Below are 16,575 nucleotides of genomic sequence, written 5' to 3' on the forward strand. Positions count from 1 at the left end.
ATTTTACTAATCGCATTAATACTGTACAAAGTTAAAGGTGCGCTATATGATAGCTTCCCCGCTTCCCCTAGCTAAGGCCTCTAGTGGGGAGACCTGAGGTCAACCTACCCCCGCCCTACCTCCTACTTCTGAGTGGGAGACCTTCCCATGCAGTAGCTTGCCTAGCTCAAACTAGAATCAGGGCGTCCACTCCGACAAGGTTAATTGACGGTCAGTCCCACACGGTGACATATCATTGGTTAATTGACGGTCAGTCCCACACGGTGACATATCATTGGTTAATTGACGGTCAGTCCCACACGGTGACATATCATTGGTTAATTGACGGTCAGTCCCACACGGTGACATATCATTGGTTAATTGACGGTCAGTCCCACACAGTGACATATCATTGGTTAATTGACAGTCAGTCCCACACGGTGACATATCATTGGTTAATTGACGGTCAGTCCCACACGGTGACATATCATTGGTTAATTGATCGGTCAGTCCCACACGGTGACATATCATTGGTTAATTGACGGTCAGTCCCACACGGTGACATATCATTGGTTAATTGACGGTCAGTCCCACACAGTGACATATCATTGGTTAATTGACGGTCAGTCCCACACGGTGACATATCATTGGTTAATTGACGGTCAGTCCCACACGGTGACATATCATTGGTTAATTGACGGTCAGTCCCACACGGTGACATATCATTGGTTAATTGACGGTCAGTCCCACACGGTGACATATCATTGCCGTGACGTGAAAATGAGCGATAGAAAACCGGTCGCGGCTGCCCATTTCGGATACCTAAATCCTCCACTGGATCAAGAAGGATCCTCCACCCAAAGGACATTCAACCAACTGGACAACTGTGGGAATAATTAGAGTCAACATGGGCCAGCATCCCTGTGGAACGCTTTCAACACCTTGTAGAGTCCATTCCCCGACGAATTGAATCTGTTCGGAGGGCAAAAGAGGGTGCAACTCCATATTAGGAAGTTGTGCCTAATTTTTGTACTCTGTATTTTTATCCGTCCGATGTTGCTACAGCACTGTGGTCTTTTTAGAGTGGAACGTTGTGCAACATTGCAACACAAGCATTAAGGGTGGGGTGCCGTTGTTGATTTGGCAATGTGATCATAAACTTATAGAAAACACCCAGGCGAGTGTATATCATAAGTCTCTCCTCGCCGGAGTTGTTGTCGGTGTTTTCTATAAGTTAATGATCACATTGCCAAATCAACATAATGCTCGTGTTGAAATGTTGCACAACATTTTACTTTAAAAATAAGCCCTCCGTGCTGTAGCAACATCGACCTGATTAAAACATTGAACGCGTCTGTCATTCATTGTAGGCATACGTTCTTTGAGGCAGACGAAGCTCCCTATACTTCGTTTAACGAAGACATGCTCGGTGCGCCAGATCGACTACGGTTTGGAGGTCAGTATGATCATACAATTTCGCACTTGTGCATTAATGAGACCACCTTCTCAATGAACAGTCTGTTCAAAAAGCTGCAGAGACGACGATTGCATACGGTGATAGAGTAGGAACGGCAGAATTGTGATAGCCTAGGTTAGTTGTGTTGAAATGAGTGTGTTTGGGAACCTAAATCAACTGCATTTCCTAATAATTTAACATGAACTGTTAAATGTTTTTATTTTTATTAAAATGATTCGCGCAGAGCAATTGAGGCCGCCGCGTAGCACAAACAACCCTCTTGGAAAAACAACTACCCGCCCATAAACACCCTCCCATAGCGGTGTGGGATTACTCTATTGGCTGGTTTAGGAAAAGATGGTGGATAAATGAAGATGGTGAACTAAGGCAGTTTACCATTGACGTTTCAGTCTACTTAACTGGGTGTGTCTCCCACAGACACCAATGTAATAGCAGCTGGATCTGGTCTACGTAATATATTACATTGAGAACAAAAAACAGCGAGTAGGGTGTCTGGTTTAGGTTTTGACATTTCTGTCTTGCGGGTGAGTTCACTGGTGCTGACCAGGAGGGGATTCGATTAATGGCGTGGGTAAACCGGGTTAGCATTGATTACGAGGATGAACCGGTTTCCCCAGTTAAAGCCGAAAATGAAGTTGGCTGAAAACTAAAATGGTATAGTTCTATGTAGGCCAGTGTTTTTACATACGGAAGTTTTTCTCTTTATATAAACACATATCGTTTTACCTGCCTCCCCAAGGGAAACTACTTAAATTATAATATTTATTTATTAGAAAATACATGGCTCAGAAACATAAAACATGTATCATGTTATTTTGTTGACATTGTGGCCCTGTCCAGCTCTATTTGAGCCAGGCGCTCCTCCCTTACCGCTTTTGCCCGGTGAGGGGCAATAAACCCGTTTTTATCCCGGTTCAGTGAAATCAAACTCCCTCCTGGTTGACGCCTCTATTTATATGAAACCGCGCCTCTCCCCTCGTCAGTTGTAGCCGCAGCCTTCTAGAACCAGTCCGTGCAGAACAAGCCGCTCTACAGCCGAAACTATTACCCACGTATTGTGGTTCTGTTAGAAACGAAGGTAGGCACTCATAGTATCTACTGCTTAGGTATATTGGGTCTAAACGCTTTTATTTGGTCTGATCGTCGCTAAATCCCCGTTGTCTGGCAACCGTGGCTACAATAGCCCAACTAACCATTGTTGGACATAACAAATACCATCGGGGTCTTTAAAATACAATGGCCTATTTGATTCGAACATGTATATTGCAATATGTGTTATGGAGAGAGATGTAGGTAGGCCTGTTGAGTTTTGTTGTGAAGGAAGATAATGACAACTCTCACACCGGCTGATTGTGCACACATTCAGTAAATTTAATATTCGCGATTAACATTAGGTAATTTAGCCCAGACTAACGGTAGATTCTTTAACTTCCGTCTAGTCTTTGCCAGTATCACTAGACTATTAGCCACTCATCATACGATGGCCAGTCGGTGTTCAATGTATGTAACATTCTGGGGTTAACTTTTCCGGGTGGAACGTTAAAACATCGTTACGAAGTTTTCAGAAGAAGCAATGTATCGACTCAGCTGTAGCACCGGTACTGCCTTGTTGATTGGATGCTTTTTATCTCAAGGTTTCTTGCCTTGATCTTGCCGGTAGCTAATGTAGGCTATCCATGTTCAGTTTAGAGAAATGGGCCATAGGTGCTAAAACGAATTATGGTTCAGGTGACGTTGTTATACTTGTAAAACTAGAGGTTGGAATCTCTTTGAAACTGTCCCTGTTTAGCAAAATGGCATTTGATACAAGATAAATGCTGACTCACTGGTCTAGTAAGCGCAAGTTGTAAATTAATTTGATATGTACTTTAGACCAGGGGGAAATTGCCTTGACTGTATCACTGCTGAAATAACTTCCACATGCAGAAGGCTTGCCAGCTGCCATTTTCTTGTTACTATTGACTGACTCTCTCCTACTCTGCCTCCCCCAGGTTTCAGGATGTCCCAGAAGATCAAGGCAGGGTCGGTGGTGGAGATGCAGGGGGATGAGATGACCAGGGTCATCTGGGAGCTCATTAAGGAGAAGCTCATCTTCCCCTACCTGGAGATGGACCTGCACAGGTGACTTGTACCTGCTGCTACACCTGGGCTTGTAGTCATTACTGTACGCCGTAGCAAAGGGTAACGGAAACATTTTACAATGAAAATGAGCACTTCTTACTGGACAAGTTCAGGTAGTCCACCCTGTTTTGACACATTTCCTATACCTTAAATACATAGAGGTGGTGGGCGGGTGGGTGGGGTTCGGCGGGTGGGGTTTGGCGGGTGGGGGGCGGGTGGGTGGGGTTCGGTGGGTGGGGCGGGTGGGTGGGGTGGGTAGGTGGGTGGGGTAGGTGGGCGGGTGGGTGGGTGGGGTTCGGTAGGTGGGCGGGTAGGTGGGCGGGTGGGGTTCGGTAGGTGGGTGGGTGGGGTTCGGTAGGTGGGTGGGTGGGGTTTGGTGGGTGGGCGGGTGGGGGGTGGGTGGGGGGTTTGGTGGGTGGGCGGGCGGGGGGTGGGTGGGCGGGCGGGGTTTGGTGGGTGGGCGGGGCGGTGGGTGGGGGGCGGGGTTCGGTGGGTGGGCGGGCGGGCGGGTGGGTGGGGGTAATGGTAAGTTTTCTTTTCTTAAGCCGCATGCTCAGGAAACCCCTATAGGTTACAGGAATAACACGTGATGTGGAAAATGCTGATTGTAGCTGTGCTCTGCACTACACTAACCCTAGACACTAGCAAATATCACCAAGGACAGGTTTGTTAGTTGTCGCTGCACATTATTGTGCAACGTGTTCTGTATTGTACTCTCATGCTATGCTGTATTAGGCGTCTGTTCAGAACATGTGGCATGTTTCAAGTGTTGGGTAAAAGGTAGTGTGATGGCCAGATCAAAGGGACTTGTATAATCATTTACCACTTTTGAAAAGACCAATGCATTTTGAAACTGTGAGGACCAGTTTGTTCCTAGAGGTAGCTGTTTTAAAGAGCAGTGTATTACCCAAACCCCCCCAGACAATCACATGACGTCAGCAGACTAGTTGAGCTGGATGTGGCGTGATTGATCCAGAACCAATCCTTTCCAAGATCTACAACTCTGGTCTGTCAAATCTGAACTGTTCAAGTCCTCTGCTCGAGTCCAGTCCTCTGCTCGAGTCCAGTCCTCTGCTCGAGTCCAGTCCTCTGCTCGAGTCCAGTCCTCTGCTCGAGTCCAGTCCTCTGCTCTAGTCCAGTCCTCTGCTCTAGTCCAGTCCTCTGCTCTAGTCCAGTCCTCTGCTCTAGTCCTGTCCTCTTTGCACTAGACCTTCAGACTGTGGACTGATATTAAACACACACACGACATTGGCTGCAGTGCTGTGATTATTACAATTGTATGTGAGCTTTTCAGTGTCTTAAACGCGTTAGAAAAGTTGCTGTTTTTGAGAACTGGCAGTTAAAGGATAAACGCATACGGTCTGTTTTTAAGAGCTTCGGAGTTCTTACTACTTTTACAATATTTTCAGAATTGATGCAACATGATAGGTTCTAATGGAAATTCTATAACCAACAAGAACCCATGACCTCATACCAGTGTTCCAAACCCATGACTCCAGGCTATTGTGCACAGCACATAATAAGCCTGGTACATCAACTATTCAAAGTTTGTCTGTGGGAATGACCATTTAGAATTCAGTGGGAGTGACCTTAATGAGTGAACTATTTTAATTTTAGCGAAATGCACTACTGAGGCATGGCTCTGTGCTTGTGGTGTGCTATTGTACGGGAGGGTTAGGGGGAAGGTGTTGTGGGAAATTATTGGTTGGTAAAATAAGCTGATGTCAATGTGCCGGGAGTTTCTCCTGGGCTTTCTGCTAACGAACGTCAAGTTTGACGCGTTCGTCCACTAGACTCTACGTGCATTTGGGCAGAAGTGTTTTGGAAAGAGATTACCCATGACCTGACCTGTGGTCATGCTTATTACACCCATGTCCTAACCTGTGGTCATGCTCATTACCCATGACCTGACCTGTGGTCATGCTTGTTACCCATGTCCTGGGCAGATTTATTAATTTTTTAAAATTTATCTCCAGTAATTAAAAAATGTATCAAATTATTGCCATCTGAAGTTGGTCAAGTGAGAAGGATAGTTTCATTTTTTTTTTTTTTATTCCTGCTGTCCCAGTTTCTGTGTCTGTAAGGCACACTCATTGGTTTCACAAATCTTAGGAATGCATCCAGTCTGGTTGGGGATGTGGGGTGTGTGGACGGGTCATCTTGGTCAACCACAGTGCGCACACAGTCCTTAGGCAATTTATCGCCATCTCGCACCATTACACAACGCCTGTAGTGCTGTTTCACAGTATCAGATGTGCATCTCAATGTCATTGGGGAAATCAGCACATCTAACCTGCGGTTGTCTGTGGAGTAGCACATTGTTGTAGTACTAGGCTATGGGGGAGGGAGAAACTGGGTGAAAGGTGGTTGAACAAAACCCAGTTTACACAAGGAAAGGCTTACAAGGAAATGAGGTATTTATGCCTCGTCTTGTCTTTTTTGGATGTACGGGTGCAGTGCACACTTTATTTGTGGGGTGATTTCAATTTAGTGTTAAATCAATAAACAAATAAATAGTTCCTTGTTGCATTGTTGGGGCGGCAGGGTAGCCTAGCGGTTAGAGCGTTGGACTAGTAACCGGAAGGTTCTGCCCCTGAACAGGCAGTTAACCCACTGTTTCTAGGCCGTCATTGAAAATAAGAATTTGTTTTTAACTGACTTGCCTAGTTAAATAAAGGTGCAATAAAAAAATGTAGTTTGTGAGCAGACAACCCGGTCTCTAGCTGTGTGTAGAAATGGGAAGTTGGTTATGTAATAATTCCTCAAACTAATAGTTCATTGCCACCAGGAGTAGCACGTCAGTCATCACTAGCTCTCATAAACCCCGCCTATTGTTACAATTTCTCTCAAAATAACATTTTAAACAACCTTAACCACTGCTAACCTTATTCCTAACCTTAAATTTAAGACCAAAAAGACACCTTTTTTTTAACGATCTAGCCAATTGACTTTTTGCTTGCGGTAACTAGTGGAAAACAAGAGCACCCCATCGCCTGCTAGGATGTGTTGGGTCTTTCAGAGGAGTAATTCATTAGTTCAGTCACGTAGTAGCAGCCTGCGAAGACTGGCCTCTTTGTTCTCATGTTAGCATCTTGTATACTGTTTCTGGTTCAGCCTCTCACCAAGCTTACTCTATAGTGATGACACTGTGATTTACATCATTTCACACTGATTTGAATGTTGCTCTGTTCGACAAATACATTTTACTTTTCAATTGTTTAATTCCTGCTGCATTTGAAACGGGAAGGTTTTGTTTACTGGGTCCTGTTTTGATTGGTACAGTGTGGCTCTGTTAGACCTGATAGAGTAGGGAACTCCCTGATGAGGTGGTTCAGTCATCAGAGGTAGGCTTTGCATTGGGAATCCCCACTGATTTCATTATAGAAGGCTGAATGACATCAAACAAAAACACACAGTAAATGTATTAAACTTTATTCTGATAGAAACATATTAACTTTTTAATTTGTTTCACAGGCCCACATACTCTTCATAGCATTTGTCCTCCCATGAACCCTAAAGGTAACAATTATCCTCCTCCCTGCTGCTCATCTGCCCTTCCCTCAGCTACGACCTGGGCATGGAGAACCGCGATGCCACGGACGACAAGGTGACGGTTGAGGCGGCGGAGGCGACGCGGCGCTACAACGTGGGCATTAAGTGTGCCACCATCACGCCGGATGAAAACCGGGTGGAGGAGTTCAAGCTAAAGCAGATGTGGCGCTCGCCCAACGGGACCATCCGTAACATCCTGGGAGGCACCGTGTTCAGGGAGGCCATCATCTGTAAGAACATCCCCCGCCTGGTGCCCGGCTGGGTCAAACCCATCATCATCGGCAGGCATGCCCACGGAGACCAGGTAACCTTTTACCACCCTTCAGCAGTAGAACCCTTACTAACCATTCATCAAAATTAGAGGTCGACGGATTAATTGGTAAGTTTTAATAACAATCGGAAATCGGTATTTTTGGACGCCTATTTTTTATTATTATTATTATTTATTATTATTATTTATTATTATTTATTATTTATTATTATTTATTTATTATTATTATTATTATTATTTATTATTATTTATTATTATTATTATTTATTATTATTATTTATTATTATTATTATTTATTATTTATTATTATTATTATTATTTTTTTACAACTTTATTTAACGAGGCAAGTCAGTTAAGGACACATTCTTATTTTCAATGACGGCCTAGGAACAGTGGGTTAACTGCCTTGTTCAGGGGCAGAACGACAGATTTTTACCTTGTCAGCTCAGGGATTCAATCTTGCAACCTTACGGTTAACTAGTCCAACGCTCTAACCACCTGCCTCTCATTGCGCTCCACGAGGAGACTGCCTGTTATGTGAATGCAGTAAGAAGCCAAGGTTAGTTACTAGCTAGCATTAAACTTATCTTATAAAAAAAACAATCAATCATAATCACTAGTTAACTACACATGGTTGATATTACTAGTTTATCTAGTGTCCTGCGTTGCATATAATTGATGCGGTGCGCATTCGTGAAAAAGGACTGTCGTTGCTCCAACGTGTACCTAACCATAAACATCGATGCCTTTCTTAAAATCAATACACAGAAGTATATATTTTTAAACCTGCATATTTAGCTAAAAGAAAGGTTAGCAGGCAATGTTAACCAGGTGAAATTGTGTCACTTCTCTTGCGTTCATTGCACGCAGAGTCAGGGTATATGCGACAGTTTGGACCGCTTGGCTCATTGCGAACTAATTTGCCAGAATTTTACGTAATTATGACATAACATTGAAGGTTGTACAATGTTACAGGAATATTTAGACTGATGGATGCCACCTGTTAGATAAAATACAGTTCCGTATTTCACTGAAAGAATAAACTATTTGTTTTCGAAATGATAGTTTCCGTTTTTTACCATATTAATGACCTGAGGCTTGTATTTCTGTTATTATGTTATAATTAAGTCTGATTTGTTAGAGCAGTCTGACTGAGCGATGGTAAACAGCAGCAGGCTCGTAAGCATTCATTCAAACAGCACTTTAGTGCGTTTGCCAGCAGCTCTTCGTTGTGCTTCAAGCATTGGGCTGTTTTGACTTCAAGCCTATCAACTCCCGAGATTATGCTGGTGTAACCGATGTGAAATGGCTGGCTAGTTAGCGGGGTGCACGCTAATAAACATCACTCGCTCTGAGACTTGGAGTAGTTGTTCCCCTTGCAAGGGCCGCAGATTTTGTGGAGCGATGGGTAACACTGCTTCGAGGGTGGCTGTTGTCGTTGCTGGTTCGAGCCCAGGTAGCGGTGAGGAGAGGGACAGAAGCTATACTGTTACACTGGCAATACTAAAGTGCCTATAAGAACATCCAATAGTCAAAGGTTAATCATTTTTTAAATTTTAATTTGACCTTTTATTTTACTCGGCAAGTCAGTTAAGAACAAATTCTTATTTTCAATGACGGCCTAGGAACAATAGGTTGTTCAGGGGCAGAACGACAGATTTGTACCATGTCAGCTCGGGGATTTGAACTTGCAAACTTCCAGTTACTAGTCCAACGCTCTAACCACTAGGCTACCCTGCTGCCCCTATACAAATGGTATAGAGGGAAATAGTCCTATAATTCCTATAATAACTACAACCTAAAACTTCTGACCTGGGAATATTGAAGACTCATGTTAAAAGGAATCACCAGCTTTCATGTTCTGAGCAAGGAACTTAAACGTTAGCTTTCTTACATTGCACATATTGCACTTTTACTTTCTTCTCCAGCACTTTGTTTTTGCATTATTTAAACCAAATTGAACATGTTTCATTATTTATTTGAGGCTACATTGATTTTGATGTATTATATGAAAGTTAAAATAAGTGTTAATTCAGTATTGTTGTAATTGTCATTATTACAAATAAATAAAAATAGGCATCTGCTTTTTTTTGGTCCTCCAATAATCTGTATCGGCATTGAGAAATCATAATCGGTCGACCTCTAATCAAAATGTCTTTATACCATGCCCACCCCCACCCCTAATTCAATAAATACCATGCCCACCCCCACCCCTGATTGGCTCTCTAGGTTTCTCTAGGCCCTTCACTTCCTTGAATCTGATTTACCTCGAGACAGAGAGGATGGATGCTATGCCCTAGGTAAATTAAGCTATGTGTTAGTGGTACCCCGTCAGGTTAACACGTTTTTAATTAAGGGAGATATTGTACAGTCTCCAGGTGATCACATGTTAACTTCATGCCGACTAGAGGTGTGGTGGTCAGGCCTGCTCACAGAGAGACAAATGGACTGGTATTTGTTACTGAACGCTCAGTCACTAATTTTAAAATGGCTTTGTTGTCCTTTAGACCATGATGTAGCCACACTGGCTCCACGTCTCAAAGTGGAACGTCATTCATACTGTACTGCAGCTAGAGAACAATGTAACCTCTACGTGGCACCATGCCGTTGTCAATACGCTTCAACTCCATTGAGAAATGAGGTGGGAACTTGACCTTTTGGTTGGTTACTGTATTTGACAATCACGTCACGGTATGGCCTGGATTTTTTTATTGTAATACAGTGCTATTTCGGATTGCTCTTTCGGTTGCATCCACACTACTGATTGGTTGAAGACAACCATAACAATGATTCATTTTGACCAGACACATCTGTTTTTCAGCCCTCCAACAGCAATGTAACCTGTCATCTATTCTGAGATTACAGGTTACTGTCATCTATCCAGTGAACAGTAGTCCAGTGCCTGGTTGCCCCAGACAGGGATTGCCCTTCTATTTTCCTACACTAGATGGAGCCCTTGTCTGTTTCATCTATGACCTCTCCACTCTCTCTCTCCCCTTTGCAGTACAAGGCCACAGACTTTGTGGTACCTGGACCTGGGAGACTGGAGATGAAATTCACACCCAAGATTGGGGAGCCAATGAACTTTGTCGTCCATGACTTTGAAGGTAAAACCACAAGTTTACTTGTCAATTAAAATCAATCTTAAAATGTAACCTTTGCTTGTAAGGGAAAATAATGTCCAGAATAGATTTTGTCCGTTATATAATATTGTGTTAGCCTATGGTGCCAGCCTGTGTATGTCAATATGACAATCTTTACACATGTTTGCTGTGTAAATATTACAATATGAGAACGGCAGTATCTGATTTAACTCTGAATGATAAATCAGCTGTGTACCTCCCTCTTCTGCACATACTGTAGACAAACACAGAATTTTGATTAACTAGAGGTTGTGATTAAGGTTGGCTCCATTGCTCTGTTTGCAAAATGGGGGAGGGGGGAGGTGGCTGTCTTAGTGTGTGTGGTGTATTCATGTGAGTGTACAGTATCTTCATAAGAATGATGTGTCTTTGTCCTCCAGGTTCAGGTGGTGTGGCTCTGGGGATGTACAACACAGACAGCTCCATCAGGGACTTTGCCCACAGCTCCTTCCAGATGGGGCTGGTTAAAGGCTGGCCTCTGTACCTCAGCACCAAGAACACCATCCTCAAGAAGTATGACGGACGCTTCAAAGACATCTTCCAGGAGATCTATGAAAAGTATGTCTGCCTGGCCTCAGACATTTAATTGCCGAGTAAATATTTATTTTCCCGATTGACAATATATTTTTCAGCATGTAGACGATACACACGAGTCACATACAATGTATGGTTGACGATAAAGGGTAATTGGCCATTGCAAATGTTCAATTTCTGACTTCTTTATAAAGGACAGTACGAGGTTTAGGTGTGTAAACCCTGTTCTCAGACCTGTTCCTGTGTGTCCCAGGCAGTACCGCTCTAAGTTTGAGCAGAAGGGGATCTGGTATGAGCATCGTCTGATTGATGACATGGTGGCTCAGGCCATGAAGTCTGATGGAGGATTCATCTGGGCCTGCAAGAACTACGACGGGGACGTCCAGTCTGACTCTGTAGCCCAAGGTAAGACCAGCTAGTCCAGTCTGACTCTGTAGCCCAAGGTAAGACCAGCTAGTCCAGTCTGACTCTGTAGCCCAAGGTAAGACCAGCTAGTCCAGTCTGACTCTGTAGCCCAAGGTAAGACCAGCTAGTCCAGTCTGACTCTGTAGCCCAAGGTAAGACCAGCTAGTCCAGTCTACTCTGATGTAGACTCTGTAGCCCAAGGTAAGACCAGCTAGTCCAGTCTACTCTGATGTAGACTCTGTAGCCCAAGGTAAGACCAGCTAGTCCAGTCTACTCTGATGTAGATGTAAGACCAGCTAGTCCAGTCTACTCTGATGTAGACTCTGTAGCCCAAGGTAAGACCAGCTAGTCTAGTCTACTCTGATGTAGACTCTGTAGCCCAAGGTAAGACCAGCTAGTCTAGTCTGACTCTGTAGCCCAAGGTAAGACCAGCTAGTCTAGTCTGACTCTGTAGCCCAAGGTAAGACCAGCTAGTCCAGTCTGACTCTGTAGCCCAAGGTAAGACCAGCTAGTCCAGTCTAGTGTACTCTGATGTAGTCCAGACGCTAGTCCATTTTTGAATTGTTTTTGTTTTGTATTTTAAGGAATATTTTAAGACTATCTCAATAGAATGCCTTTTAGTTCCAGAACACAGGAGAATGCTGATATATATATTTTGTCTTGGCACTACTGTCCCTGAGCGCTTATATCCAGTTGGCTGTTAAGTACTTTGTGACAGATGTATTTAATACCTGTGTGTACCCCAGGTTATGGGTCCCTTGGTATGATGACCAGTGTGCTCATCTGTCCTGACGGTCGTACGGTGGAGTCTGAGGCGGCCCACGGCACGGTAACGCGCCACTACAGACAGCACCAGCAGGGCAAGGAGACATCCACCAACCCCATCGGTAAATTAGACACGGATACCATGTATGTTCTATTTCATTCGGTCTCCGACTGATAATGCCTGTTCTATAAACCATTCAGCCTCATTCCCCTTCTGGGTGTAGATCTGGGTGTAGCAGGGGTGTATTCATTACACGGATTATGTTGCAAAATGTTTCTTACACCAAACTGGGAGGGACCTACCTGAATTTGTCCAATAGAAACTGTTTTCTATTGATTACAGCACAGAGAAACACAGGCAACACGAGGACCTAGAGCTCAACGTTTTGACATGTCCCTAACGTGTGTGTGTGTGCGCAGCGTCCATCTTTGCTTGGTCGCGGGGGCTGCTGCACCGGGCGAAGCTGGATGACAACGCAGAGCTGCGTGTGTTTGCTGAGGCCCTGGAGGTCGTCTGCGTGGAGACCATCGAGGCTGGCTTCATGACCAAGGATCTGGCTATCTGTATCAAAGGCATGGCAGGGTGAGTAGCATGCATACATACGCACAGTAAATCTGACTCTGAAACTAGACTGACTCCAACGGTCTTTCTTTCCTTCATCTTCTCTTCTCCCTTAGTACCAAACGTTCAGACTACCTGAACACCTTTGAGTTCCTGGATAAACTGTCAGAGAACCTGAAGACCAAGATGTCCAACCAACCCAAACTGTGATCACCTCATCTCCTAACTTTAAACACGATTGACAGCAGGGACTATGGGCCCCGGCCAACACTGAACCAATGACGGGGGACTGTCTGCCCAGAACGCAACCAGAGCTTCTAGAAGACCTAGGACCCTTGAGACTTAATCATTCCCTCCACAAGCAGTCTATCTGCTTCAAGGAGGTGTCATTTCTTGTCCAGGGGGAGGTGGGGGGGGGATTTCCTCCCAAAACGAATGAATCATTCCTATCTAAACTACTTGCCATTGCTGTCCCACTCTCCCCATGCTTGCTGTTGCTTGGCAATATGAATATTCATGTGGACTCATTAAACTCATCTTGCCTCTTATTTCATTGCTGTTCTGGACTGTTTCAATGTTACCCAACAATACAGACCAACTCCTTCTGCATCATAAAAGCTGTTGACCCCCTACAACTCTAATGCCATCTGCTCTGCCTCTTGACCACGCCCCCATCTCACCTGATGAACTAGCTGCCCAAGTCAACACTGCTCTGTCTCCCTCAACCCCCCCCCCCCCAAACTAAACCCGTGTCCTTCTCCCCCTGGTTGACCCCTGAGGTCCATGCAAGCTGTCCGCTTGCTTCAATAAGAACTCCTGGACTCTGTTCTCCACTGTCAGCAAACTACTTCAGCCTCGTGACGACGCCTTCTCTACTCCCTCCACTGAACTCTGCAACTCCTTCCGCTAGCTATTTTCAAGGAAAAGCTCACAAATACACTTCACTGACTGATCAATCTCTCTTATCCGCCCCTCCCCCCGTCAACCTCAACCGTCACCCCTGAAATTCGTCTCTACGAATTTGCACTCATTGACTCTCCCTATATCTCAAAATTAATGTCATCAACACCACAACTTACTCATCACAGCTCTGTTCTCATTAAAGCCTGCCTGCCCTCTGTCCATATATCACACACCATCAACCTCTCCCTTGCCCACGGATCTCACCCCTCCAACTACAGAACAGCTGCAGGCCCCCCATCTTAAAAATGCCAGGAACGGACACCACCATCTTTCTGCACAATTTCCAACCTTCCTTTCCAAGACTCTGTTCCAGACTGTTGCCTCCCAATTCAAACCCACCTGCTAGTCAACAACTAATTCAAGCCCCTCCAGTCTGGTTTCCACCACAGTACTGAAACTGCACTCAAAGTTGTGAATGATCTCACCTCTGCTGATGCTGGTGCCCTTAACATCCTGATTCTCCTTGACCGGAGTGCCGCTTTTAGCTCTGAGTCATCAGATTGAGGGTACAGCACTTTCCTGGCTACAATCGTACCTCATAAACCGGACCCACTACATCTCCCTCAATGGCCATACCTCAGACGCCACTGCAGTCACACAGGGTGTCCCCCAAGGTACTGTGCTGGGCCCCTTACTCTTCATCTTCCTTGGTCAGGTGACACCCAGATCACCTCGGCACCAAATCCCTATTCGACCCACATTGAATTTCCTTTCTCGGCAATAAAAACATGGCTGCAACAACACTTCCTCAAGTTAAACATTTATAAAACGGAACGTCTACTCATAGGCACCAAATCCATCTTCACCAAAGCTGGTAATCTTGCGATTGACACCACTGTCTCCCCCCACACACACAACCTTGGCTTCACCCTCTCCTTTGACCATCACATAAGACGGACAGACTGGCAAATTGTCATTCTTCCACCGCCGCAACATTGCCAAAGCCAGGTCCACCTGTCCTGCCGTTGAAACACGCATTCATCTCCTCCTGTCTTGACTACTGCAACTCACTACTCTCTAACGTCAACTCAAGCTCCCTCCATAAGCCCGACCCCTCACCCACACTAAGTACTGGTAGCACATCTCTGTGAACTTCACTAGCTCCCTGCCTCTCAACGCATTGATTACAAGCTCTTCTTTCTGACCTACAAAGCCCTTCACCACCTTACCCCCCCCACCTCTGACATTCTTGTCCCCTACCAACCCACATGCCCCTTACCTTAAACCAGGTTCGTATCCTAACCCCAACCCTCCCCTCCCCATACACTGATACATCTCTCTTATTTCAGCACACCCGGCTCTTTATTCATGTTTTTGTAAACTTTTTTTAAACAATTGTTTAGAGACTTTGGTCCTTGAGAAGCGCCTATTAATCCCATGTTGTTTTACTATATGTAGGGTTCAGATGTAGGGTGAGTTTATTGTATTTTTACAGGGACAGTGCACATTAATCAACGTTTCTGTAAAAGTGCTGGTTTTAGCCGACTCATTTTCAACCGCAGTCCCTGGGCAGGTTGTTGATGTGAGGCCCTCTTCTCCATTGATGACCACTATGGTCTAGCCATATCTTTTGGTAACACTCAGCCAATATAAGTGGCCTGAATCCTAATTTGAGATCCACAAGCATAACTTTTTAAGCAATCGTCTAGTGAAATGTGTTTATAATTCTGCCAAGTATGACTGTTTTTAATGAATGATGGACACAGAAATAACCAGTGTTCTTTACGCTAATTGCACTAAGGTCCCCCTATGGTTGTATTTTTGTGTGTTGTCGGTCAGTGAGCAGTGATCGCCAGTCCTGCCTGAGGGTGATCTTACCCTTCTGTTGCCTTGTGTTATGTAAAGTGACTTCAGTATGTCACACCATTTAAAAAAAAATATATATATATATTATGCCATGACAACTACTGTAGCCTGTTTAGATTTTGACTGTCTTGACTTGGTGTCATTGATTCACAAAGCTATACTAGCATCACTCACTCCTTGTTTGTGGTTATGGAAGAGGTCGTAAGATTAAAAACACACTTAACACCTTACCCCCTCATACAGAAACGAGTGTCCAAGTACCTTCCTCTGCCAGTAAGCACACACAACCAGGGGATGCAGGTTTGTACTTGACAGTGTGGTCAAAATAAATAACTCAATAAATGGGCTTTGGAGAAAATTGTCTAGTGCTTTCAGTATTTATTTTCTATTATCCCATAAATGTTGTCGTAAAACTGTTTATCTAGTGCCACGGTCTCACAAACACTTTGGAAGATTTTAGTCTTACAGTTGGTGCTTTTAGGCACCAGATGGTGCCATTGTAATCTGAGTGACATTGTTCATCAGGTGTAATACATCTTATCTGCATGAAATGGAAGAAGCTATGACAAATGACTGTATCCAACATATTATCAGTTGCAGCACAACATCCTTCTAAAGCACTGACTATGGTATGTCCACATGGAGTATAGGCCTACTGCGATGCACCTTCCACATGTACACAGTCAGGAGCACCCTTGGCATGATTAGCTTTTCTGCACCAGATGGAATCCACATGGTTAATCCTAGCGTGAGCGGCGATGGGTGGATAGACCCAGAGGAAAAGAAAGGAAACGGAGGCACTCAGACTTCCAATGGAAGATGGCGAGAACCAAGGCTTCCAAAAAGGTATCAAAGGCTGTAGGGCTGCTACTATTGTCCCAACGTAATTGGATTTTGTCTGGGAGAAGGAAGTCTCATTTTACCAGTCTGAGGCTCCACATGGATCACTTGCCACTGAAAGAGCAGGATTGCTATTTTTAAAACCTGGCTGGATGGA

The 16,575-nt window shown here is 44.5% G+C and overlaps 1 protein-coding gene across 2 annotated transcripts; it reads left to right on the forward strand.

The window, feature by feature from the left end:
• Positions 1–797: 797 nt before the first annotated feature.
• On the forward strand, positions 798–15,939 carry LOC112235315 (isocitrate dehydrogenase [NADP] cytoplasmic-like). 2 transcript variants are annotated; one of them, XM_042306630.1, is made up of 10 exons: positions 798–972; positions 1,350–1,435; positions 3,448–3,577; positions 7,142–7,433; positions 10,405–10,507; positions 10,924–11,101; positions 11,331–11,482; positions 12,229–12,369; positions 12,668–12,830; positions 12,926–15,939. In XM_042306630.1, the coding sequence occupies exons 2-10, from the start codon at positions 1,402–1,404 to the stop codon at positions 13,017–13,019; spliced, it is 1,287 nt and encodes a 428-aa protein (XP_042162564.1). In that variant the 5' UTR covers positions 798–972; positions 1,350–1,401; the 3' UTR covers positions 13,020–15,939. The 2 variants fall into 2 exon arrangements, with proteins under 2 accessions (XP_042162564.1, XP_042162565.1); XM_042306631.1 differs by lacking the exons at positions 798–972; positions 1,350–1,435 and adding an exon at positions 2,423–2,534.
• The last annotated feature ends 636 nt before the right edge of the window (positions 15,940–16,575 follow it).

Source organism: Oncorhynchus tshawytscha, linkage group LG26 (genome assembly GCF_018296145.1).
Source record: "Oncorhynchus tshawytscha isolate Ot180627B linkage group LG26, Otsh_v2.0, whole genome shotgun sequence".
Lineage (NCBI taxonomy): Eukaryota > Metazoa > Chordata > Actinopteri > Salmoniformes > Salmonidae > Oncorhynchus > Oncorhynchus tshawytscha.

Coding starts and splice junctions, on each gene's coding strand:
- LOC112235315 (XM_042306630.1), top strand. CDS start 1,402: ATGCTCGGTGCGCCAGATCGACTACGGTTTGGAG. Junction 3,578..7,141: donor CTGGAGATGGACCTGCACAG/GTGACTTGTACC, acceptor CCCTTCCCTCAG/CTACGACCTGGGCATGGAGA. Junction 12,831..12,925: donor TGTATCAAAGGCATGGCAGG/GTGAGTAGCATG, acceptor CTTCTCCCTTAG/TACCAAACGTTCAGACTACC.